This window comes from Carlito syrichta, unplaced genomic scaffold (assembly GCF_000164805.1).
Source record: "Carlito syrichta isolate Samal-C Ts95f unplaced genomic scaffold, Tarsius_syrichta-2.0.1 Scaffold308888, whole genome shotgun sequence".
In the NCBI taxonomy this organism is placed as follows: domain Eukaryota; kingdom Metazoa; phylum Chordata; class Mammalia; order Primates; family Tarsiidae; genus Carlito; species Carlito syrichta.
Window position 1 is genome coordinate 677,385 of NW_007252984.1, and position 25,677 is coordinate 703,061.

Consider the following 25,677-nt stretch of genomic DNA (forward strand, 5'->3'; position numbering starts at 1 on the left):
ACTTAAAAATGAGCTTCCCATGGAGGAGTGAAGTACTTCTTACCTTGAATTGTTGGATATATTATTATCTCTCTTTCCTCCACATAAAAACAAACTTTCCACAGCCAGGCTTGAAGCTCTGAACAATAGAGACTGGTCTTCTCCAGCTAAGATTGATTTATGGTTGTCTCATCCCTCCTGTTCTGTGGCTCTCAAACTTTGCCATGTATAGAGATCACCTGGAGGGCCTGATGAAACACAGATGCTGGGTCTCACCCCCAGAATTTTTGATTCAAGTAGATCCCAAGAATTAACATTTCTAACAAGTTTCCAGATGATAACTGGTGCTGCTGGTCTGTGGATCGCACTTTGAGAACCACACATCAGTTTTGCTTCTCCCAAAGACCTTTCTGGACAGAGCCAGCCTCCTCAGAATAACTCCCCAGATCCTCATATGTGCCACCCCAGTTTCCCAAGCTGGAACTCAGCTGACGCTGAAGATACCACTCAGCGGACACTTTGGGATGAGGCAATGCTTAGTAAAATAAGAGACCAAGACACTAGGATCTTGTTAGCTGGATATATTTTTTTTCTTTTTTTTTTCTTTTTTTTGTCACAGAACACTGTTTGCAGTAGAGGAAACTGGCATTGCAGTCTGGTGGTAAAATGGCTTGTTCACATAAACCAGTACATGTTCATCCTTTAGCGCAAAAAGCCCTAATGGCGCGTACCCTATTGAAATTCAGGACATCTCCAATATTTTCTCTCTCTGTTTTTATCGTTTTTTAATATAATAAACATTTTCAAGGTTTGTCCAAAAGAAGGCCATCGAGGTTCTTGGCTAGCGGAAGACAATTCAGAACAGTTGCACACTTGGACTGTCACCTTCTCCAGGCTGGCAGTTGACATTTTTTTTCCAACTCATTTTTATTAAAAAAATAAAAAAATGCTCCAACTATCAGTTTTACAAAATCTCTAAGGGAAACACAAGAGCAAGGTGCTGAGGTAAAAAACACCTGAGGTAGCTTTTTTTGTGTGTTTTTCTCGTTAAAAAAATCTGTAAATTTAACGCCCTGGGCCAACGACCTTGTGTAAATTGCTATTTTCCTCCATATTTTTTTTAAAAGAAAGAAATCATTTTGCTGATGGCTTATACACCAAAATGTAAAAAGACAAAATACATTCTTTCGTTGTGGAATTTTTCTTTGTTTGGCTGATGGGTTGGTTTGATGGGTTCCTGTTTTCCTCTTCCAAAATGCTAGGGACAAGTACCATGACTCTTGTTCTTTTGAGTAACCAAGTGTAAGTTGAGGCTGGTTTGTGTGTTTCGCTTTTGTTCCTTTTGTGTGATGTGATACTCAGAGCACTGCTTTGCCTGGGGGGGTGCATAGATACAGGGGACTGAGACAGAGGGATGAGGGAATTCAAAAGAATGGGGATGGAGAAGAAGGGGATGGGGGAAGGAGAGAGATAAACAGAGAGAGACAGAATTATATAGCAGTATGCAGAAAACCAGTTTAAAACCTGTGAAGCAAAGAGAAATGGGTGTATGAGCTAGACAGACGTGAAGAGAGACAGAGTTTCCTCTTCAGAGAGACGGTATCCCTTCTGCTGACATACACAGGTGATCCAGAACTGCTGTGAAGTGTCCTTCCCGCGAGGTTTCCCTCGGGGGGAATTTTGTGTGGGTGGCCTTAACGCTCCTCTCTACGCCGTTAGACCTCCCAAAGAGAGACTTTATTCCTTAAAGTCTAGAAAAGCCTGCTTTCTCTTCAAAAAGGAAAAAAAAAATACTTGATTAGAAATTGGAGTTAGTTGAGTTATTCGATATATTATTTCTAGAATATATTACTGCCGCAGGCTCCCGTGTAACCCACAGGCCACGAATCTTAGCATCTTCCCTTCTAATATGTACACACATGTACAGAGACAATTTGCCACAAAAAAAGAAAAGGGTGTGAATTTTGCTTGGCTTTGAACATGTTCACCTATGTTAGTTCAACTAAAAGGGATAGCGTCGTGGGAGTAAGGAGAGATCCGAGTGGATGGTGAAGTGGATGGCTGGGAAGCCTGCAGAAGCCCTGGGGGGCGGCCAGGAGGCCGGGCTGGTGCCCAGTGTCCTGGCAAACCTGACTGACCTTCCCCGCCCCCTCCCGGGCTCCTAGGATTCTCAGGGCCTCTGCAGAGTCCCTGGCCGCCTCTGCAGACTTCTCATTCCTCAGGATGGTCTTTGGTTTGCTCCCGATCTGGCTGGCTGTGTTTGGTCTCATTCTGTCAGGTGTTGGAAGGGCTACATTCATCCGTTGTTTTGCTGGTGCCTGTGGGAGCCTCACTTGCTGCGCTGTGAGGCGACTCCCTGAGGGTATTTCTGCTCCTGCTGCTTCACCTGTTGTACAATTTCCCTGATCTTGCGCTGTGCAGTCTGCAGCAAGGGAGAGAAGGGAGAGGGGGAACAGGGGAAAAAAGGAACCCAGTTCTGAGAACAGGCAGCAAGGGGGGTCTGGGACTGGGGGAAGAAGGATGTGTGCTCGGAGAAGTGTCATCTACTCCCCAGGTGCCTTACTCTGGAGCCTTCTCTAAGTAAGGGGGAGCGGTTTCCCTGCCACCCACCCCGAGGTTGCTGGGTGGAGGGAAAGGGAGTGGGACCTGGCAACTCTGGTTCATTGCTGGATGCACAGGTCAGAAAACGAAAGCAGGTGGCCTTCCGGAGGGCAGACAGTGCCCCCTTGGCCCCAGTGCTGCCCCACTCACCTCTACAATGGCTAGAAGGAACATCGTGTGTGGCCGGCAAACGGACAGAAAATGGACGGGAGGGAGGGAAAAACTGGGCCCAGACCTTCTACCCTGAACAGCTGGGGCACACACGTGAACCCTCACCCGACCCCATGCCTAGCTCAGCACTGCACTGCACCACAGGGAGCTCCTGCAGGAAGGCTGTTAGATGCATTCCCAGAGCACCCAGGAACTGAGACAGGAGACAGCAGAGGTGGGCGTGGCCAGGGCTGACTGCTGGAGACCCAGGTGGGAATCTCAAAGGTCATTGGGGGTAGGCGGCAGCAGTGTGGCAGGTCCCCTTTCCTGGATTGGACCATCAGGTCTCCTGGTTCAGGCATAGGCATTGGGAGTGCAGGCTGACTGCTGACACAAACCTCCCACATCAGCTTACACCGTTTGTCTTTGCTGGTTTAGGACAAAGACCAGGTTTGCTCTCTCCCAAAACAAAACCAACAAAAGCATCAAGCAGGACCAAGCCAAACTGTGGCAGGCACTGGCCTTTCCCAAAGAGAGAGAAGCAGCTGTGTGGAGGTGTGGTGTTGGATAAGGCAGGGTGTAATGAGATGGAGGAGAGGAGAGATGAGAAACAAGGATCTAGCCATGAGCATTTAAGTTTTCACAGTGAGATGTGGGCACCCAAGAGGTGCTCAGATTCTGCCTGGAAATTCCAGAGGGTGGGCTCGTCTGGCTGTGGCTTCCTGCAGGGAGGTGAGGGAAGCCGAGACCTTGCTCTGAGGCACTGTGGAGCTAGGAACTTGCTCAGCTTTGCTTGGGCTTAACTCAACAGAACAGTAGGACACTCTTCCTCAAGCTCCTAGCGCGCTGGGGTGGCAGTGGAGAGAAGGAATGAGACAATGTCCCCTGCCCTGTGTGCAATCTCTGAAGAGCCAGGAAGAACCAGGGAGAGGATCCATGGGGGTGGGGTGGGAAGGGTGTGTCAGGGCCCGGGGCCAACCCACAAGCCACCAGTAGCTTAGGCTGAACTGAAAGAGACTGGCAGGAGAGACAGGGCCCTTACGGCACAGGTACCTGGCTAGCAAAGAAATGCCCGATAATTCTGACGATCACTTCCTCATTTTCATCTGGCGTTTGGTCACGAGGCACGATGACTTCTGCGCTGGTTAAGTTTTGCAGTTCGTTCACCTGTGGAGGGAGAGAAGGCAGTGGGCTGGATGGGTGCCCTCCCCATTGACATGGCTGGCTCAGGAGGGAGGGGAAGAGGGGAGTGGGGGAGGGCAAGGAGGCTGCATCCTTGCTCCCTGCCTTCTGTCCGGGACACTCCTGGGGGCTTCCCTGCCCCGGCATGTGGGGCCATGCTGGGTTGGGCCCGGGGAGGCTCAATGCAGGGAGAGGAAGTCGGGTCCTGGCTTTGCGGGGCTGCTTCTGAGATAGAGTTCTCTCATCCTGGAGTTCCCATTGATGCAGGTCTGCACACGCCCACAGTGATCCCAGGTCCAATGTAGGAAGCTCCCTCTTCCTAGACATGATCTTCTGGGTGCTGACCATGAGCCCATGCCTCCTCTCCTCTGACTCAGCAAAGTCACTCCTCCTCTCACTCTGGCCCTGCTCTGCATTTCCATTCCTGCCCCCAGGCCTTTGCTTATGCTGTGCCTAGCCTTGGACTGTTGTCCTTTCTTCCTGCCACATGATCCCACCCTGGGTCACCTCCTCCGTGAAGTCTTCAAGCTGATCTCCCTCATCTCATGACATTTCCTGCCTTTACTACCCCTCACTGCCTCCCTGGGCTGCTTCCCAGCATGGCTGTGTACTTTCTGGGGGTTCCTGCCCTACCATTGGCCCCCCAGTATGACACTGAGCTCACAGGTAGGGTCAGCATGTGCCTGGTGGACAGCTTATAGTTCTAGGGGATGCAGAGATTCAGTGACTGGCTCTGACAGAGCCAAACACGACACAGGAGGGCTCAGGATCCCACTCCCTTGGGACCACCTGCTTTCTCTGGCCTACTCTATTCCACCTCGGCCCAGAGTTTGGCATATGGGCCCTGGAGTGTAGACTGCTTTCCTGGATACAGAGAGGCACATGCATTCCACACAAGTTTACTCTTCTTCTTAAAGAGGACTCATTGTATCTAGAACTTGGTTGTGTTCTCTAAAAGTTTCCATGTAAAGAACTTTACAAAAATAGCAGACACACACATATACATACCCACACTCCCTCAGGACTCTGGAGACCCACCCACATTCCTGCCACCCAACATGGCCACTCTGCCATCATGCACTAGGTTATACTGGAATGTCTCAGGGGTCATCTCCCACCCAGGTGGGCAAATCTTGTTCCAGAACACACCTGTGTCTGACAGACCACCTGCTCATTCCTGCAGGCTCAAAGTTAATGCTCTGGCACCTTCAGGTTGAAAATGTAGATCATTAATACACTATTTCCTTCTTGCCCACCACCCTAGCTCCCGTCTAGCAGATACGCCAGGTTTGAGAGATAGCCAGAAGATGGGATCCGGAGGAGGGCGGGTTAGAGCCCCTGAAGGCCTCTGGCAGGAGAGTCTGAAGAATCAAGAAAGAATGCAGGTGCCTAGACCCTGCAGGTCTGAGCATGAAAGTCACACAAAGCAGTGGTCTGTCAGATGGGCTAGCAACACTCTGGGTGGGACCTCCACTTACCATTTTACTGGCTGCTACGTGTAGGTTTAAAGGGGGCAGAAGACAGTCTTCCTGTCTTCAGGGGGCGGAGACCTTCATTTACCAGCATGGGCATAGGAACCTGCTGTTTTTGGTGCTAAGCTTAGCACTGTGGATTCGGGGCCCCAGGTTCTAGAGTGATGCTGATTATGTTTTTGTCCTCATGCCTCAAAGGGCTCAGATGCCAGGGGAGTTAGTCCGTCAGCCCAAGACCCCGAGCATATGCTGCGAGAGAAGAAGCCAGCGAGGGTCTGCGGGAGCTGAGCAAGGCCAGGGCAGGGAACGCGACCCAGGTGACGAGGCGAGCCCGGAACACACTTACGGTCTTGCCGCCTTTGCCGATCACCCGGCCAGCTGTTGAAGAGGGCACTCTGATGTGGGCTTCCAGCTTCACTTCTTCTTTGGGGTTGAAGAAGTTTTCTTCTTTCAGTTTCCCAAAGATCCGTCCTTGGGCCTGAGAAAGCAAGACGGGACTGGTGACTCTCAATAGTCGGCTGGCAGCCAACCACTCTACCAGTGCTAAGGGCCCTGGAGACACTCCCCTTCCCAGGCTCCCTGGGGCCAGGCACACAGCAGGCTCTGCTACCCCATGGCCATGGAAGGTGCTGCTCCCACCACACATTTTTCTAGGACCCCCACCTAAAAATGTGTGTGGGCTCTCTTGTGTTTGCATGGTTTGCACGTGATCCCCTCTGGGAAGCTGTGTGTCAGGGTCAGGGGTACAGGTGAGGTATGTCTCATTTCCATATTCCTAGAACCTATAAACCTTTGCTTGATGGACTCCATTTGTTCAGGGGATTCTTAACTCCCGCCAGACAGGCTTGGACCTCAAGTTATTCAAGCATACTCGGGAGGGTGTGGTGATGGTATCTGATGACTCTGATCTTGCTTTTTGATGTCCCAGTCTAACACCATGAGCCCATGCCTCCTCTCCTCTCCTCCCCAGGAGGCTATTGTTCTTCTTTTTTAATGAAACAGAACTATAGCTTACAATGTTCTTTTTTGTTTGTTTTTGGTTTTTTTTTTTTTTGAGTTGGAGTCTCACTCTGTCGCCCAGACTGGAGTGCAGTGGCACGCTCCCAGCCACCGCAGCCTCGACCTGTTGGGCTCTGGAGATCCTTTCTCCTCAGCCTTCCAAGTAGCTGGAACTACAGGTGCGTGCTACCACACTCGGCTAATTTTTTGATTTATTGTAGAGATGAGGTCTTGCCAAGTTGCCCAGACGGGTCTTGAACTCGCGGGCTCAGGCAATCCACTCACCTCAGTCTCCTAAAGCGCAGGATTACAGGCTGAACCACTAAGCCCGGCTTGTTTTTTAACTTGAAAATTGATATATGATTCAGATAATCTGAAATTCATCATTTTAAAGTGTATACTTCAATGGTCACTACCATCAACACTATCCATCCAGAACCTTTCTGTCCCATTTCCCCCACCAAAACCTCGTGCCTATAGGCAGTTAGTTCCAATTCTTTCTTATTCCTGTTCCCTGGCAACCACTCACCTACTTTCTGTCTCTATGGATTTACCTTATCTGGACAGTTCATGTAAGTGGAATCATATTGTTTGTAGCCTTTTGGGTCTGACTTCTTTTCTTTTGCTTAGCATAGTATTTTTTTTTTTTTTTTTGAGTTGGAGTCTCACTCTGTCGCCCAGACTGAAGTGCAGTGGCTGCTCCTGGCCACCGCAGCCTCGACCTACTGGGCTCCAGCAATCCTTCCGCCTCAGCCTTCCAAGTAGCCGGAATTACAGGCATGCACTACCACGCCCAGCTTATTTTTTTATTTATTGTAGAGATGAGGTCTCGTTGCCCAGGTGGGTCTCGAACCTGTGGGCTCAGGCAATCCACTCACCTCAGCCTCCCAAAGGCGCGGGATTACAGGCTGAGCCACCGAGCCCGGCTAGCATAGTATTTTCTAGGTTCATCCATAATGTGTTATAGTATACATCAGCATTTCATTCTTTTTTATGGCTGAATAATATTCCTTTGTATGGATATGCCACATTTAACCATTCATGAGTTGAAGGGTTACTGGTTTTATTTATTTGTTTATTTGTTTTTGAGTCAAGGCTTTACTGTTTCCCAGATTGGAGTGCAGTGGCATGATCATAGCTCACTGCAGCCTTGACCTCCAGGGCTCAGGTGATCCTTCTGTCTCAGCTTTCCAAGCAGCTGGGACTACAGACATGCACCACCACAGCTGGCTACTTTTTTATTTTTGTAGAGATTACGAGGTCTTGCCATGTTGTCAAGATTGGTCTCGAACTAGGCTCAAGCAATCCATCCTCCTTGGCTTCCAAAGTGCTGGGATTACAGGTGTGAGCCACTGCCCCTGACCCCAAACTGGCCCTATTTTTTTAGAGATGGAGTCTTGCTATATTGCCCAGGTTGGACTTGAACTCCAGGCCTCAAGTGATCCTCCCACCTTGGCCTCCTGAGTAGCTAGAATTGTAAGGGTAAGCCTCTATGTCTGGCTGGTTATTGTTTTTGGATGGTTCCACATGTGTTAATTTTATCTTCTCAGCTAAATTTTAAATATTTTTAATAATAAGGATCGCATTTTTATAAATAAAGGCTTCTGACTTCTAGAAAACTCAATAATTTTCCTGGGGGGAATAAAAGGCAAAAGCAAAACAACACACCTCACCAAAGAAGGTCCAACTTAATGCCATTTCTCCTCACATTCCCGTTGGTGCCCCACGGCTTGCAGGGTCTGAGACACCGGTCCTCAAAATCATTGTTGAGGGATCCCAGTGATGCCAGAGGAGGTGCCACTTGACCTGGGCACCAATGGACGATCTACTCTTCCACAGGAGGGAAGGGAAAGAGGACTTCCTTTCTGTAGACATGAAGAAGGCGTGGCCCCGAGGTGGGAAAGAAAGGGCGAGGCTCTGACTAGTGAGTAGCAGCATAAGGGAAATGGAGGCTGGGCCTCCATGGAAGAGCCCTGAACATGCCTTGGGAGGTGGCTGCCCTGTGCCCAGAGCCTGTAGGGCTACAGTGGCCCTTGGCACTAACCTTGAATTGGGCTTCAGGGGGTCCTGTGATGATGACCATCCTTTCGCTGACGTCTGGGCCTTCTGCAGGGGCAATCTGCGGTTCACAGGAAAGAGAAAGATGCTGACGCCTGGCTGCATCCCCCAAGCCCTCCTCGTCTAAGCAGGTGGCATGCACACTGGCAAAAGGGCTTGCTTCTGTCACTGTACCTGGTGCTCTCTGACACCATGCTGCCCCCACCCTGGGTCTTAGGAAGTACACCCATCTTGCTCAGTATCACATTCGGGTCTTTGGCCACCCAAGGAGAGTCAGAAGCAGGTCAGTAGTTACCACCCCGAGCACCAGCAGTGATGGACCTCAAAACCCCAAGCCAAGTTTTAAGGAACTAACTAGGGAGTCAACAGCACTAGCAAGAGGGAGGGACAGGTTCTGCCGACCCGCCCAGGGCCCAGAGGGAAGGAAGGGCTGTCCACAAAGGAGTTCAACTGGAGTCTAGTTTGTGGGAAAGGTAACCCTGGTTCTTATTCTCAGCTATACAGGCAGGTGGCTGCAGGTGACAACTGAGTTAGAGCAGGTGTGGTCACGATTGCCTCCTCCGTGGCAAATGGGTCCCAAATACAGCAGCCCCGAGCAGGAAGGAGGGCACCTGGCTGTGGTCCTGGCTCTGCAAATCTCTCTTCTCCCCAGGCCTCGGTTCATCCCCTCCCCTCTGAAACACGGAGGCTGGACCAGGCAAACTCCAAATCTCCTCCTACCTCTCGCTTTCTGTGAGTCTGAGTTCTTTTGTGACACAACTCAAACATGGACAAAGCAAACATTTCTGTTACAGAACAACCTTATTATATACTTGTTTTCACACACCCCACCTTATTCCAAAAAACAGTAAGGTAGCTTTAAAAATGAATGCACAATTAAGACTTAATTAGCAAATTATAGCACAATTAAACTTAATTAAAAGTAAAATGCACTGACGGCACACTAGGCACTTAGGACTGTCAGAGGGAGCCAAGAGTGAGGTCAGTATACACATGCATCTTGTGAGGGCATGCACACCTGCCCAGGTGGGCCACAGATGCCATTTAAAGCTTTTCAGAAACAAATATCAAAAAAGGAAACACGGCCAATTACAGGGTCACAGTGTTCTAAGGCAAAACATCCCCGGGGGTGCAGGGGAGGTGCCCCTCCTGAGATGGAGGCTTGAGGAGATGAGTTCAGAACGAAGGGATTCACCATCGGGGGTGCACCTATGCATTCCTCAGTCTTGGCTGGAGTCTCAATCTTGGCTCCTCAAGATTCCACTTCCACTGGCCTTAATTCTGCCGGTTCCATCTACAGGCCTCTGCTCTAGTGTTGCTGTCCCAGCTGTATGGTGAATGCTCAGCCAAGGCATGCTCTGACCCCCGCCCCACTCTGTCAGCAGGAACCCCTTCAGAACCCCTACACCTGTAAAGAGTTTATCCCCTGGCCTTGATTGCTCTGTGGTATGAGGATGAATGTGAGACACAGCAGATCAACAACTGAGCTTCCCGGGCAACCTCCCTTTGCTGTGGACAGCCATTGCTTGGCAGTGGCCTTGGCCAGAAACACAAATCTCAGTGCGTCCAGGGGTTGCACCAAGACTGGCCCTTGAGACGGCTGGCAGGAGTTCCTGCCTCCACTTCGAGATCCATAGCTGGCATTAAACTCAGTCCTTATCTCAGAGAGTAAATAAGAGAGAGCAGATTGTGGCCATGTGGCTCCCAGCTCCTAAATCAACCCCGAAGCGAAGGGCGAAAGGCTGACTCATGATTCACGTTGACTAAATCAGTGCTGCCATCACTGTCTGCCTCCTGGTGACTTGCAGGCTGCCTTGTTCAGATGCCTGGATCCTAAAAGATGCCTCTGACGACTCTACTGCCCGAGAGTCACCAGCACAGACCAGAAGTCCCGATGGTTGTGAACGGCATCCCACAGGCACGCTCCTTCTGAAGGACAGAAATGAGGACCCCATTTTATGCCGGAAGAAAATGGGACCCAGAGAGGTGAGATGACTGCCAAGAAACACAGGGTAAGCTGAGAATGGAGGAAGGAGCAGGAATTGGGTGTCCGTGGCTGACACTGGGCTGAATTTCGTGTGGTATCTGGGAGCCTGCTGACCACGTGTTCTGCAGGAAAGGAGGTGATGGAAACGCGACTCCCAGCAAAGCAACTCTTGGGGTGCAACTCCCAGGGCTCAGCTCAGCCCTTCCCCTCCTACACTCTGTGAAGCTCTCTCCCTCTGCCTGGTAGCATCAAATATACCTTGAATTACAGCCCCTAAAGACTGGTAAAGCAGAAACAGTGGGGCAGGGGGACCTCCAGAGTTAGTGAGATCATCCATCTTGCTTTAGAGACATGCTTTCGTTGACCTGCCGAGATAAAGAGAATCTAGCAAAAACCAGACTGATTTTAAGAATTAGGAAACTTCCTTCCAAATACTTGGCTTTTCTGGTTTTCTTTCCTCTTCACGATTCTGTGAAGAGAGTCAGGAGCTGGGGGAGGAGGGCTGCTGGAAGAAGGCTGTGGGCCCCCAGGAAAAATCCCCCGGCATTCCCAGGCTGCAGAGCCATCCTGTCTGTCTGGCTAGCCCTGCCATCTCTGCCCATCACAGAGGTCAGAGCAAAGTGACCTGTCTCCACCGAACCTTGCTGGGCTTTGTTCGTGGGGTGTTGGGCGATGGAGCCCATGGGACTGCCTGGTCTCTCTCTCGTTCTCCTAAAGGCCCTGCTGGGAGTGATTCCAGCACAGCAGTCAGGTTGCTACGGAGGAGAGACCACCGGGCCAGAAGTAGGAAAACCCAGGAGGACATCAGCTCTCACATTTCTCAGCTTGGCCTGGGACAAGTCAATGAACCGCCCTCACAGCCAACAGTAAAGGAAGGGCTCCCACTGTGGCTGACCCAGGAGATGTTCCACGTCTCGAGGTCAGAAGCGTTCTAGCTGAGAGCCAGTCCTGCCACTTATGTGCTTTGACTACATCCCTGCACTCTCTGGATCTCACTTTTCTCAGCTGAACAAAAGGGGGATTTTTTTTTTTTTTTTTTTTTAGTCAGAGTCTCACTCTGTTGCCCAGGTTGGAGGACAGTGGCATGATCACAGCTCACTGCAGCCTCCACCTCCTGGGCTCAAGAATTCTCCCACCTCAGCCTCATGAGTAGCTGGGACTACAGGTGTGCACCACCGTGCCATGCTAACTTTTTTATTTCTTTGTAGAGACGAGGTCTTACTATGTTGCCCAGGCTGGTCTCAAACTCCTGGGCTTAAGCAGTCCTTTCACCTCGGCCTCCCTAAGTGCTAAGGTCATAGGCATGAGCCACCGTGTCTGGCCCAAAAGAGGGATTTAATAAGACGATGTCTTAAGTTCCTTTCTGTTGAAATGGTCTCGTCCTATGTCCTCCGTGGCATCTCAGGACTGAATGCTGGGACAGGCCCCAAAGCGGCAGCCAGCCCAGTGGTTTTCCACACTTGACATAGCCCACCCATGTGGGTGGAGCAGCACCTGCCTATCTGTACGTAGGCAGTGTCTCACCCGAAGCGAGTCTGCTTGGTACAAAGGCCCCCCCCAACTCAGGGCTCACATGCAGTGTGCCCACTCTGTGGGTGGGATAACCGAGGCTTGAGAGGGAAAATGATTCACTAAAGTTACTTTTACGGGACAGGTGCGGTGGCTCAAGCCTGTCATCCCAGCACTTTGGGAGGCTGAGGTGCTGGGAATGCCTGAGCCTACAGGTTCGAGAACAGCCTGGCAACTTGGTGAGACCTCATCTCTACAATGAATCAAAAAATTAGCCGGGCATGGTAGCGTGCACCTATAGTTCCCGCTACTTGGAAGCCTGAGGCGGAAGGATCACTGGAGCCCAGAAGGTTGATGCTGGGGTGGCTGTGAGCGTGCCATTGTACTCCAGCCTGGGCGACAGAGTGAGACTCCAACTAAAAAAAACCCCATTACTTTTACGGTCTCACTGCAATCCTTGGTCTGTGCTGCTCAGAATGTTTTGTTTTTGTTTTCTCTCCAGCACACTTGCTGTGGAAGAAATTCCAGCTCTTCTTGGGGAGAAAGTGCAAGCATTCTTTCTCTCCAAGTCATGAGCCTTCTTGTTCAGAATTCCAGGTTGTCCCATGGCAGCAAATTATTTTGTGTAACAACGGAAACTCTGTTTCCGAAAGTGCTTCATGAGGTTCGGGGCGCGCTCAGCATTCTGCCCATGAGTCAGAGCCGATAGCTGGGCTTGGAGCAGGACCAGGGTCGAATAATCCCTCCCTTTCAGCTTCTCTGCCGATCTGCCACACAGCCTCACCCAGCAGGATGTGGGTCCATTGCTTGGGCCACGTCCGCACTCTCACAGCCATTTCCATAGGTCAAGGGCCTTCCTTCCTGAGCCTCTCTGCCCAGCCAGGGCTTTATAGGGGGTTACATCATCAGCTCGTGTTTACCTACGATTTTATCACTGCTTTTCAAAGAGTCTTTTATTCAAATCATTTTCTCGAAGTTCAAGGGTTTTTGAAGCGGACACATCGAAGCACTGATAACTGCTAAGTATAAATGACCACTCAAGTCCACTCCCTGAGCTTGGGAAAAACCCTCAACCTTTCTCTGCTTTATCTTCTTGAGAAGAGGAAGACAATAATGATCCAAAAGAGACTGGACTGGGTTATCTGTTTCTGGCATTTTGTTGTTGTTGTTTTTGAGTTGGAGTCTCACTCTGTCACCCAGACTGGTGTGCAGTGGCACACTCACCGCCACCACAGCCTCAACTTACTGGGCTCAGGCGATCCTTCTGCCATAGCCTTCCAAGTAGCTGGAACCACAAGTGCATGCCACCACACCCAGCTAGTTTTTGGATTTATTGTAGAGACAAGGTCTCACCAAGATGCCCAGGCTGGTCTTGAAACCCTGGACTCAGGCAATCCTCTCACCTCTACCTGCCAAAGTGCTGGGATTACAAGCGTGAGCCGCTGCACCCGGCCATTAAAAAAAAAAAATTCAGTTGTGAGTTAAACAGAAAAGGAAGAAAAGAAGGAAAGATGAGAAGAGATGGGAACAGTCTAGGAGGCACGTTTTTTAGATCCTGTGGGATTCTGACACTGGATGACGAAGAGCTGCCTGAGACTGAGAGAAGAAACACGGGACACAGAGTCGGGAGGTGGCGGCTGTTGGGAGCAGCCTCACCTTGATGGAGGCTCCGGCGAATCTTGCCAGCTGTTTGATGTGCGCCCCTTTCTTCCCGATGATGGCGCCCACGGCCTGGGTTGGGATGAAGAGATTCACAATCTCCTGCTCTGGATACTGAGAGGATGAGACAAGAAAGAAGACATCATACCCATTGGGCTTTCTCCTTCAGGCATGCAATGGTCACCACACCTACCCTGAGCCCCAAGGTGGGAAGGTCCCACCACCCAAGGAGATGGCTAAAAGGGCTCACGGGACTCCTCGGTGGCCAAGGATCTGTAGGCGTGAAGCTTAGGAACATACCTGGGCACAGGCAGTGCTACAAAATACAAGCATTTGGATTTGTTGGATTCAAAAAGTTGCCTGTTCACAGGCTTTGTCATACACAGATCTGATATGTACTTCTCTTGTGTCTTTACCCAGGAAATCAAAACAGTGATTAAACACATCTGGCCTGAGGATGAGGTCCTGAGGCCCTCCTGCCCAGGGAGATGGGGCAAGCCACCTTCCTGGACCCTATGAGGAGAAGGAGAGGCTCTTGGACGAGGTTGCCCGGGGCCCTTGTATCAAGGTCTGTGGGCATGACATGACCCCTCCTGCTAGACTCTGCTCAAAGACCCCTGGAGATTTGCTCTTCGGCCTGACCATGGCTCCTTGTTTGACCTCTTGTTTGCTCGTGTGCACCAGTTCCTTTCACCTACGAGATGGGCAGGCATCTGCAGGGCTGCTCAGTGGGACTTGCACCAGCCCCTGGGGACCTCGGGGACGCCCGAGAGCTGGGCAGTTTGACGAGCTTATGCTCTGAGCTGTGTCACTCCCAGGACCACCCAGCACCTGCGCCGTGAACATTCACTGGTCAAGGGCCATGGGGGGGGGATGGGGGAGACACCTCCGGGGGAGAGGCCAGTGGCAGACACAGCTGAACTGGGGGCACTTACGGAGTGATGGTGAGGGAACGGGCCAAACTGGTGATGAGGGTACAGGCTGGAGAAGTATCCGGAGTGGGTCTGCAGCATGAGACAAGCGGTCGGTGAGCGAGCGCCCTCAGGGATGCTCACCACACTCACGGAGGCCCGATGTCCCCCCATGCAACACAGGTGCTTGTGTCCACACACTGGTCCCTGCATGTCTCAGATCTCCGCCCCACGTTTCACCCCCGGACTGCTGAATGCTCGGCAAGGTGGCACCTGGCTGCAGTGGCTCTCTGGGCTGAATGTTGTCCCTTCCCAAGGTGAGCCATGCTCAAGGCCTCCTGGGAACTTAGCAGGGTATGAATGCACTCCTGCGTGCACACCCACTCATGCTTGCACACCTACATTCTTCACCTGCTCTCAGAGGGAGGAGCAGGCCAGTGGCTTCTAATTCCTGGCAACGATGAATCGTAGATTAACAGGAACAGAGAGTGCTGGCCAATACCCAAGAGTTAGTCAGAACGAGCTGACTGATCTTTCTTCTTGGGAGGACAGATCAGTCAGCACCATCAGAGAATTTCAGGAGGATGGAAAGACTGAGAGTGGAGACATTTAAACAGATTGAGAGAGGAGAGAAAGAAAACAATGAATGAATAAACATCATGTGTGTGACTGTTGGGAAGGGAAGCAGGGAACAAGAGGACAGACGTGGACGAAAGAAAACAGAGCTATCAGGAAAACCAAAATGCAAAAAGTAGCTGGTTTTTTTTTGAGTTGTAGTCTCACTCCATTGCCCAGGTTGGAGTACAGTGGCATACACATGGCCACCCCAGTGTTGACCTGCTGGGCTCTGGTGATCCTTCTGCCTCAGCCTTCCAAGTAGCTGGAACTGCAGGAGCATGCTACCACACCTAGCTAATTTTTGATTTATTGTAGAGATGAGGTGTCACCAAGTTTCCCGGGTGGGTCTCGAACTCGGGGGCTCAGGCAATCCTCTCAACTTGGCCTCCCAAAGTGCTGGGATTATAGGCTGAGCCACCGACCCCGGTCAGTAGCTGCTTTTTATGGACTCCTGCTGTGTACTGGGTACTATCACAGATATGTTATATCTATTCGTAAACTCTTAGTTCTCATCATCATCCTATAAGACAGGTATGGGCAGGGCACTTATCAGAGTCAGCAAAGTCTAGTTAACTGTGCTCTCCCTAAGACCACGAAAACACTGACATCACCGTTACAAGAAAGGGGGTGAGCAGACCCGGGCCCCCAGGAACCAGCCCCTGCTGGCTCACCCAGCAAGACAGCCCTCCAGCAGTGGTCAGAAATGGATGAGGCTGGGAGTTCAGGGACCTGGCTTTCATTTCAGGGCCCCCAAGCAAATATCATGGTAATGTGCATGCCCTCCGTCTCCTGAACCTCCTTGGCTATGACTTTGCCTTATGACTCGTTAGGGACAAAATTAAACTGTTCCCTGTTTTGAGCTTGGAGAGAGAAGACAGAGATGAGAACACGGTGAGGAGCTGCTTCGGGGCTGCTATAGGCACTGGTCACTCCTGCGGGGACAGAGCTCTGCTGACTAAAGGGAATCGAGGCCTCAGGACAAGCCGTGGTTGACATGGAAGGAGGCTGCGGTGACACCTCATGCCCACAAGAGGGTGCATGAGACCAGAAGTCTAGGCAACCTCACATTTTGAAGGAAGGTAGGTCCCTCCTGGCTTGCCTCTTTCTTGAGGAATCCCTGGAAAGAACATCAGTTATGTAGGTCCCCGTCCTGGGCCATGAAGGGTGGGGGGAGAATCCTGCCGCTTTTCCGCTCAAAGTCCTCCTCTTGCCAGAAGCGCCGTTCCTTCAGTGCTTCACAGAAGGAATTCTTTTGAATTGCGATTTGCCTTTTCCTTACAAAACCTGGGTGAGGCCAGGAACAGACAAGCCACAGTGTGGTTCCTATTCTGGGTTCAACTACTCCTAATATAAACACTGTCAAATTTAGACTTACCACTTGGGGTAAGGGAGAGATTTTTAAAACTAGCTGTAAAAAGATAAAAGAGACAAATTCCAGCCAAGCGCTGTGGCTCACTCTTGTAATCCTAGCACTTTGGAGGCCGAGGCGGGAGGAATCACTTGAGCCCATGAGTTCAAGACCAGTCTGGGAAAAATAATGAGACTTGACCTCTACAAAATATCACAAAATTAGCCAGACATGGTGGCACATGCCTACAGTCCCAGCTACACAGGAAGTCGGGGTAGAAGGATTGCCTGAGCCAAGGAAGTCAAGACTGCGGTGAGCTGTGATTGTGCAGTAAGATCCAACTCAAAAAAAAAAAGAGACAAATTCCCCTTTTATTCATGAGTCATAGCTGGAAAATTGTCACAGGAAAAGAATCCTGAGCTGTGCAATCAGAAGCTCATTTCTAGCTGAGGCTCTGCCATCATTAGCCTTTGTGTAGATAAATTGGTTTTTGTAGTCAAAAGACCTGAGTCATCTGAACCACTAGCTCTACAAGTTGGAATAACTTATTTAACCTTTTGGAGCCTCATTTACAAATGGACTCAAATAATATCCAACTCTTTTAAAATTTTTAAAATTTAAGAAATTTTTTTGAGTTTGAGTCTCATTCTGTTGCCCAGGCTGGAGTGCAGTGTCATGCTGCTCATGGCCATAGCAGCCTCGACCCGATGGGCTCAGGTGATTCTTCCACCTTAATTTCTACCTCTTCCAAGCAACTGGAACCACAGGTGTATACCACCATGCCCGGCCAATTTTTAAAAAATTTTATTTATTGTAGAGATGAAGTCTTGCCAAGTTGAACAGGCTGGTCTCAGACCTCTTGAACTCAGGCAATCCTCTCGTCTCCACCTCCCAAAGTGCTGGGATTAGAGGCGTGAACCATGGCGCCTGGCTTTTTTTCCCCCCAAGGGGCAGGGTCTTGCTCAGGCTGGAGTGCAGTGATGTAATCACAAGTACTCTTACAGGACTGTTGTGAGGGCTCGTTTGATCGTTCATTCATTCATCCAAAAGGTATTTGAGCACCTTCTACATGGCAGGCATTGTCTCAGGTGCTAGCAAACACAGTTCGTAAGACAGAAAAGGTCACTGCCAGCCAGGCTTGGTGGCTCAGCCTGTAATCCCAGCGCTTTGGGAGGCCGAGGTGAGTGCATTGCCTGAACCCGCGGGTTCGAGACCCGCCTGGGCAACTTGGCGAGACCTCATCTCTACGATAAATTAAAAATTAGCTAGGTGTGGTAGCGCGCACCTGTAGTTCCAGCTACTTGGAAGGCTGAGGTGGAAGGATAGCTGGAGCCACTGCACTCCAGTCTGGGATCGCAGGAACGGCCACTGACTCCAGTCTAGGAGACAGAGTGAGACTCCAACTCAAAAAAAAAGAAAAAAAGAAAAGGTCACTGCCACCACAGAACGCGTGTGCTACCGGGGAGGCAGATGCCAAAGATAACTTCTAGTAGCCCTGCGCAAAAGTGGGCAGCATGCTGAGGAGTTGCGGCCCAGAGGCAAGTGCCCTGGGAAGGCTCCTGCAGGCAAGGTCCATTGGGGAGGCAGAGCCGTGCGTGGGGCATTGGGATTTTTTTTTTTTTTTTGAGTTGGAGTCTCACTCCATCACCCAGGCTGGCGTGCAGTGGCACACTCACAGCCACCCCAGTGTCGACCTGCTGGGCTCCAGCGATCCTTCCGCCTCAGCCTTCCAAGTAGCTGGAACTACAGGCGCATGCTACCACACCCGGCTAATTATCATTTTTGAAATTATTTATTGTAGAGAAGTTGTCTCACCAAGCTGTCCGGGCTGGTCTCGAGCCCGTGGGCTCAGGCAATCCACTTGCCTCGGCCTCCCAAAAGTGCTGGGATGACAGGCTGAGCCATTGAGCCTGGCCAGCACTGGGATCCTAAGCAGGGTCCTTGGAAGGCCAGAGCTAGGAAAGGGTCGGCCTGTCTGAGGTGCAGAAAGAAGGCGAGCATGGTGAAAGCAGATGCCAGAGGATAGCTGGACGTGGCAGGAAGGCAGCTGCGTAGATCCTGAAGGGCCTGGCCTTGTGGGCCGTGGCTGGGACAGGGACTTGGCCTTAAGGACAGCAAAGGCCCTGAAGGATCCAGCGAGGCCACAGGATTGAAAGATCTATCGTCCCGCATTGTATGGGCCGAGTTAATGAGTGTTAAATGAGAACTTATTTATAATAGAATGTGTGTCTTCTCAGAACATACTTTCTATTTTCCAAGCTTAGGTAGAGTCTATGGCTTCAAATGGAAGGGGGCTTTCAAAACTTACTTTTATTTTATTTTTTGAGTCAGAGTCTCACTCTGCCACCCAGGCTGGAGTGCAGTGGCACATTACTGCAGCTTCCACCTCCCAGGCTCAAGGGATCATTCCACCTCAGCCTCCCTAGTATCTGGGACTACAAGTGCACACCACCTTGTTTGGCCTTTTTTTTTTTTTTTTTTTTTGGTAGAGATGAGGTGCTGCTATGTTGGCCAGTCTGGTCTCAACCTCCTGGGCTCAAGCAATCCTCCCACCTCAGCCTCCCAAAGTGCTGGGATTACAAGTTTAAGCTACCATGTCTGGCCCAAAACTTGCTTATTTGTATTGATCAGAAAAAGTAACCTGGCGATGACCTGAAGAAATATTTTTTTTGTTTTGTTTTGTTTTTGTTTTTTGAGTTGGAGTCTCACTCTGTCGCCTAGACTGGAGTGCAGTGGCCACTCCCGGCCACCGCAGCCTCCACCTGCTGGGCTCCGATGATCTTTCTGCCTCAGCCTTCCAAGTAGCTGGGACTGCAGGCGCACGCTACCATGCCCGGCTAATTTTTTTTTTATTTATTGTAGAGATGAGGTCTCGCCAAGTTGCCCAGGCGGGTCTCGAACCCGCGGGCTCAGGCAATCCACTCACCTCAGCCTCCCAAAGGCGCGGGAGTACAGGCTGAGCCACCAAGCCCAGCTGAAATATTGTTTTTAATAGGGAAACAGGCTGTAGTCATCTGACATCTGGCCCAAGGCCCTGAGGGACAATGAGGTCGCCAGGGAACCCCAAACTCAATGTGGCAATTGGACACACTGTCCCAGTGAATGCCATCTAGAGGCAGTCAGGGGGAGCGTCATTATTATCCACAGGTTCATTTTAAATTCTGTTTCAGGGACATTGGTGTCTGCTTTTCCTCTAAGTTTAACTGCTGAGGAGCAGATGGACGGGTATATAGCAAACACATTTGTGAAAACTAAAAAGGCAGTTATCAGCAATTAGGCCTGTGACCATCTGATATATATCTGACATACAAATCAGGTAATATTTTGCCAGGTGTGGCTCACACCTGTAATCCCAGCACCACCACACCATAGCGTGTGTGGTGGTGCACACCTGAGGTTCCAGCCACTTTGAAGGCTGAGGCGGAAGGATTGCCTCCCAGCAGGTCAAGGCTGCGGTGGCCATGAGCATGCCACTGCACTCCAGCCTGGGTGACGGAATGAATCTCCTACTAAAAAAAAAAAAAATTTAGGTGATCTTCTGAAGCATGAAGAAATCAGGGGGTGGGAAGTGTAAAGGTGGGGAAGAGGTAATACAGAGGGTGAGGACCAGGCATACATATTTCCTTCATATATTTAAATAGCTTTAGCATCATGTGGAGTGATGCCAGGCTGCAAAGATGGCAGGTGCTCCCGGGAGCCAGAAACATGGGCCTGGGAAGGGGCAAAGCCTTGGCCAGAGGGGTCAGTGTCATGGGCACAGCTTTCCAAGATTCAGAGGGTGGGCTGTTCCACCCCAGCTTATCCAAGTGTGTCCTTACAGGGCAGTGCTGATGCCCCCATGTGTTCTCACAGGAAAACCTCAGGAGCTGGGGGAGCTAGAAACTGGTGAGCCAGCAAGACGGGGATCCAAGACCTTAACTCTGCAGCTCACGACCTGAATCACTAACTCATATACCGTGCTCACCTGGTCATTCTGCGCTCAATGGTCAAGGTGAGGCCTGGGGAATATGCTATAAAAAAAACTCTCCTAAATATTCTATTATGTCCTCTGTTGGGTTTATTTAAATATATAAATGGTCAATTAAAATTCATTAGCCTGGGCCAGATGTGGTGGCCCATGACTGTGATTCCAGAACTTTGGGAGACTGAGGCAATTGCTTGAGCATAGGAGTTCAAGACCAGCCTGGGCCACATAGCAAGACTTCATCTCTACAAAAGAATTAAAAATTTAGCTGGGCGTGGTGGCATGTACCTGTAGTCCCAGCTACTTGGGAGGCTGAGGCAGAAAGATCACCTGAGCCCAGGAAGTCAAGGCTGCAGTGAGCCATGATCATGCCACTGCCCCTCCAGCCAGAGTGAAACCTTGACTCAAAAAAAAAAAAAAAAAAAAAAAATATATATATATGTAATTCATTAGACATATACTGTATACAGAATCAGCAACATGAAAGGGGAGAGCAAGACTGAGCAAGACAGCAAATAACCCCAGTGAGTTAAGGCCAGAAAGAGAGAGAGCTTTTTATACAATTCTGATTTGATTTCATAGTGAACATTATTCAAGATGGTGCTTCAATAAAATGTGAGTAGATTGGTATGAGAAAAGATCAGAGAACTAGAGAACTCGAGTGATCTTGGATGTTAAAAACCTGATTAGTTAAGTAAAAATTTGACAGAGGTCAGGTGTGGTAGCTCAAGCCTGTAATCCCAGCACTTTGGGAGACTAAGGCAGGAGGATTGCTTGAGCCCAGGTGTCTGGGAAACAGCAGAGCAATACCTTGTTCTCTCTCTCTCTCTCTCTCTCTCTCTCTCTCTCTCTCACTCACTCACACACTCTCTCTCTCTCTCTCTCTCTCACACTCACACACACACTAGTCAGGTGTCATGGCACACATCTGTAGTCCCAGCTACTTAGGAGGCTGAGGTGGGAGGATAACTTGAGCCCCTGAGTTTGGGTTTCTAGCCTAGGTGACAGAGCTAGATCTTGTTTCTTGAGATAAATAAGTAAATAAGGATTAATGAATTTAAAAAATGTAATAGAAGATGTCTAAGTAGTAGAATAGACACTGCTGAAAAGCCATCCATGCATTAGAGGACTGATTAACCCATGCAAAAATCAAAAGACAAAGAGAAGGTAGGAAATAGACACAGAGCAGAGTGAGATTTACTATCCACAATATGGGAACTCCAGAAGGAGAGAATGAAGTAGAGGGAGAAGAAGTAATGCTAAAATTAATTATAAAGAAGATTTTCCTAAACCAAAGAAAAACTTAAATTTTCAGGTCAAATCACTGATTCAGATTCCTGAATTCCAGGGGTAAAGGCAAATTATTCTAAAAGGCAAAAAACTCACAGGAAGAAGAAAAAAGATAACTACAAAAGAAGAATCAGGCTGGTGTCACGCTTATCTGAAAAACTTAATGCTAGATCAGAGTTCTAAAGGAACTGTGAATCTAGAATTTCTAGAACACCTGGCTAAATTTTCATTCATATGTGGAGGGGCGGGAAAAAAAAGCATCGTCAGATATAGAAAGGCTTAGAAGTTATACTACTCATGTACTATTTCCTGAAAAAGTTGTTTGTGGCAGTATCCCAGCCAAACAACAAAAAATCCGAATAACTCAAAGAATGAAAAGATGTGGAACACAAGAAGTCGTCTGTGGTGAGCAAGGAAACCAATGAAAGTTTAATTAATTCTAAGCAACTTGAATAATGAGGTTGTGTATTTATTAAGAAAGAAAACAATAATTTGGAGTTAAATTCTAGATTATTTCTAGAATAATATGATCAGAATATTTAAAAAATCTGTGAGAAATAAAAAAATTTGGCAAAATCATCATCAGAGAACAGTAAACTGCTCTGGAAATTTAATAAGTTAGCCAGGCGTGGTAGCTCATGCCTATAATCCCAGCAATTTGGGAGGCAGAGGTGAGAGGATTGCCTGAGCCCAGGGGTTCAAGACTAGCCTGGACAACTTGGTGAGACTTCATCTCTACAATAAACCAAAAAAATGAGCTGGGTGTGGTGGCAAGCATCTGTAGTTCCAGCTACCTGGAAGGCTGAGGCAGAAGGATCACCTGAGCCCAGCAGGTCAAGGCTGCATTGGGTGTGAGCCTGCTGCCACTGTACTCCAGCCATGGTGACAGAGTGAGACTCTAACTCAAAACACAAAAAGAAATTTAGTAAGTTACACAGGTAAAAATAATTATACAGAAAATATGACTCACTAGTTAAAAGCTTGATTTTATGGCTGTTAACACAACTTTAAGCCCATCAGGGTACATGCACCTTTCCAAATGCCCGTCATTCTTTCACAATGATCATGCAAAGAGCAAGGACACAAAAATTAGAAATGTTGCATTATCTGAGTACAAGAGAATAAAGGAAACACTTGCAAGATAAAAGTGGAAACCCTTAACTACTTAGACATTTTAAAAATTCCTAGCAAATCTTATGAAGAAAATAAGAGAGAAACACAAATATACAATGTTAGAAATTAAAAGAGCTATAACCACAAGTTTGAAGACTTAAAAGGTAACAATCTGTTTTGTACAACTTTAAACCAATACATATAAAAAGAGAGATAAAGTGGATACTTTCATAGGAAAATATAAATCAACCAAAGTAAAGAGTGTATAAGAAATTGAAAAGGCTATTATACTCTTTCTCCAAATAAAATTGCTAGGTTGAGATGTTTTATGGGTGGGGTTTTTATAAGATCATCAAGGAATATAAAAAATTACATTATTTGACTTAGAAATTCTATTCTAGGAACATATTCTGAGGAAATCAATGGATAAGAGAAGTCAATATGTATATACAAGGATTTCTACTCTAGAGTAAAAATTTGGAATATATATATGTAATATAAATTATATATGTACACAAACACACACATATAGCAACATTGATTTTAAAGAAAAAAACTTTCACTTTCTGCATTTCTTTCTTACTTGCTGCATCTTTTTTTTTTCTAATTGGGGAAATCCAAAAGTACATGCTCCCTGCTTCTTAAATACTATGCACATATTACTTTTATAACCAGAAAAACAGTGAAAAATGATGAAGTGTTCATGCATATACATATGCATGAAAAATTCCAGAGTTTGGAGACCAGGTCATGTATGTGTGACCAGCTATCAGGAGGGACCGAGACTCCCTGAGCTTGGATGCTAAAAGCAACAATTTGCTCCAGCTTTATGATGGATAGAAGCACCCAGGAAATATCCTAGTTTCTTGAAATCTAAATGCCTGTGTGGCAGGAACACAATGCCATGTTGTAAGTATTTGAAGTATTCCTGCCACTCCACCCGACCCTGTCCTTCTCAGGCCTTGGCCCTCCGGGGAAGCCTACAACCCTGCCATGTGGACTCTCCATGTGTGGCTCCAGGGACTGTCCGAGGTCTGTGCAGGTGGGCAGTGAGGACCACCTCCACACTGCAGGGCCACACTTCTGCGGCTGCATGAGGGAGATGTGTGCGGACGCCATCGTGTCCTATACAGTCAGGGCAACTGTGTGCTCTGGATTAGAACCTAATCTTGATCCATAGGATCCAGATCCAAATTACATGGTTTTTAGTTTAAAATTTTTAAAATTGAAAACCCACTTTATGGGCCTGGCACAGTGGCTCATACCTGCAATCCCAGAACTTTGGGAGGCCAAGGTAGGAACACTGCTTGAGGCCATGAGTTTGAGACCAGCCTGAGCAACATAGCAAGATCCTGTCTCTACAAAATTCTTTTAAAAAGATTAGCCAGGCATGACGGCTGACATCTGTAGTCCCAGTTACTTGGGAGGCTGAGGTGAAACGATTGCCAAAAGTTTGAGGCTGCAGCGAGCTATGACTGTACCACTGCACTCCAGCCTGGGCAACAGAGTGAGACTCTGTCTCTAAAGATGAAAGAAAATTAAACAATAAATAAATTAATTAAAACCTATTTTATAAAGAATAGGAACTATGTATTTCAGTAAAATGGTTATTCTAGTGTTTTAGTAAAAATCTCAGATGACAAGCTTTCCAATTGGTAAACCTGTTTTTGAGTTTAAAAATATTCTGCTATCATATGAAAACGTCTCCTTTTGTTTCAGTTCAGATGTCCCCAAACTTCTTCTGTAAAGGGCCAAATAATATTTTGGGCTTTGTGGGTCATACAGTCTCTATTCCATCTACTCAACTCTGCCACTATAATGGGAAAGCAGGAATAGACAATGTGAAAATGAACAATCACGGCTGTGTCCCAATAAAACTTTTATTTACAGCCGGGCTTGGTGGCTCAGACTGTAACCCTGTGCTTTGGGAGGCTCAGGTGAGTGGATTGCCTGAGCCTGCGGGTTCGAGACCCGCCTGGGCAACTTGGCGGGTTTACAATAAATCAAAAAATTAGCCAGGCGTGGTAGCATGTGTCTGTAGTTTCAGCTACTTGGAATGCTGAGCGGAAGGATCGCCGGAGCCCAGTAGGTTGAGGCTGCGGTGGCCAGGAGCCGACACTGCACTCCAGTCTGGGCGACAGAGTGAGACTCCAACTCAAAAAAACAAAAACAAAAACAAAACTTTATTTACAAAAAATAAATGGTGGGCTAGATTTGGCCTTCAGGCTGTAGTGTGTTGACCCCTATTTTAGATGATCAATTTTAGAAGCAGTCTATTTTATTCTGACCTTTTTACCTCTCCACTTGAGTGACCTAGGTTGAGACTCTTGAACTTACATTCTAGGGGACAGTACAGTCAGTCAGCCAGTCAGTCATTCAAGGTGGCCTGACTCTTGAACTTGCATTCAGTTAAATACTGTACCAAACTGGATCATTCTAAAATCGAACAGCAAAGGTCCAGGGCCTGAAGCTCTTACAGCTGTTCTTGCTCCTTGAAGCAGTTACGTGTCTGACAGTGCCACAATCCTTCCCACTGCATCTTCAGCCCTCGACCGTGCACACACAGGGACTGCCCGAGGTCTGTGCAGGCTCTCTCCTTAAGTTTAAGGGAAAATGGATCAAACTAAAGAGATGGTATGGAAGGATTTAGAAATGACTTGGAAGAGCCATATATCAAGAAGATTGCAGAATGTGTGGTACCTGTGGCCAAGGATGTGGGTGTCAGTTTGTGTCTGCATTTTGTTGTCAGGACAGCACAGTGAGTTCACCCTGTCCACGCAGTGCAATACCTACATCAGAAACCGCCTCTCAAAAGAAAGAAATGGCTAAGGTAACAT

At 48.5% G+C, this 25,677-nt stretch overlaps 1 protein-coding gene across 7 annotated transcripts in view; it reads right to left on the reverse strand.

Annotated features, from left to right (window-relative positions):
• Nucleotides 1–583: 583 nt before the first annotated feature.
• Nucleotides 584–25,677, reverse strand: part of IGF2BP2 (insulin like growth factor 2 mRNA binding protein 2) — a 179,997-nt gene continuing 154,903 nt past the window's right edge. For 6 of the 7 annotated variants that reach the window (XM_021716734.1, XM_021716733.1, XM_008066347.2 and 3 more), the window contains 6 exons: nucleotides 14,532–14,600; nucleotides 13,594–13,710; nucleotides 8,428–8,502; nucleotides 5,731–5,862; nucleotides 3,784–3,897; nucleotides 584–2,401 (listed from right to left, as the gene is read on the reverse strand). In XM_021716734.1, the coding sequence (XP_021572409.1) occupies nucleotides 2,309–2,401; nucleotides 3,784–3,897; nucleotides 5,731–5,862; nucleotides 8,428–8,502; nucleotides 13,594–13,710; nucleotides 14,532–14,600 (600 nt within the window). In that variant the 3' untranslated portion in view covers nucleotides 584–2,308. The remainder of the gene's footprint in view (nucleotides 2,402–3,783; nucleotides 3,898–5,730; nucleotides 5,863–8,427; nucleotides 8,503–13,593; nucleotides 13,711–14,531; nucleotides 14,601–25,677) is intronic. The other variant, XR_002482437.1, reaches the window with a different exon arrangement.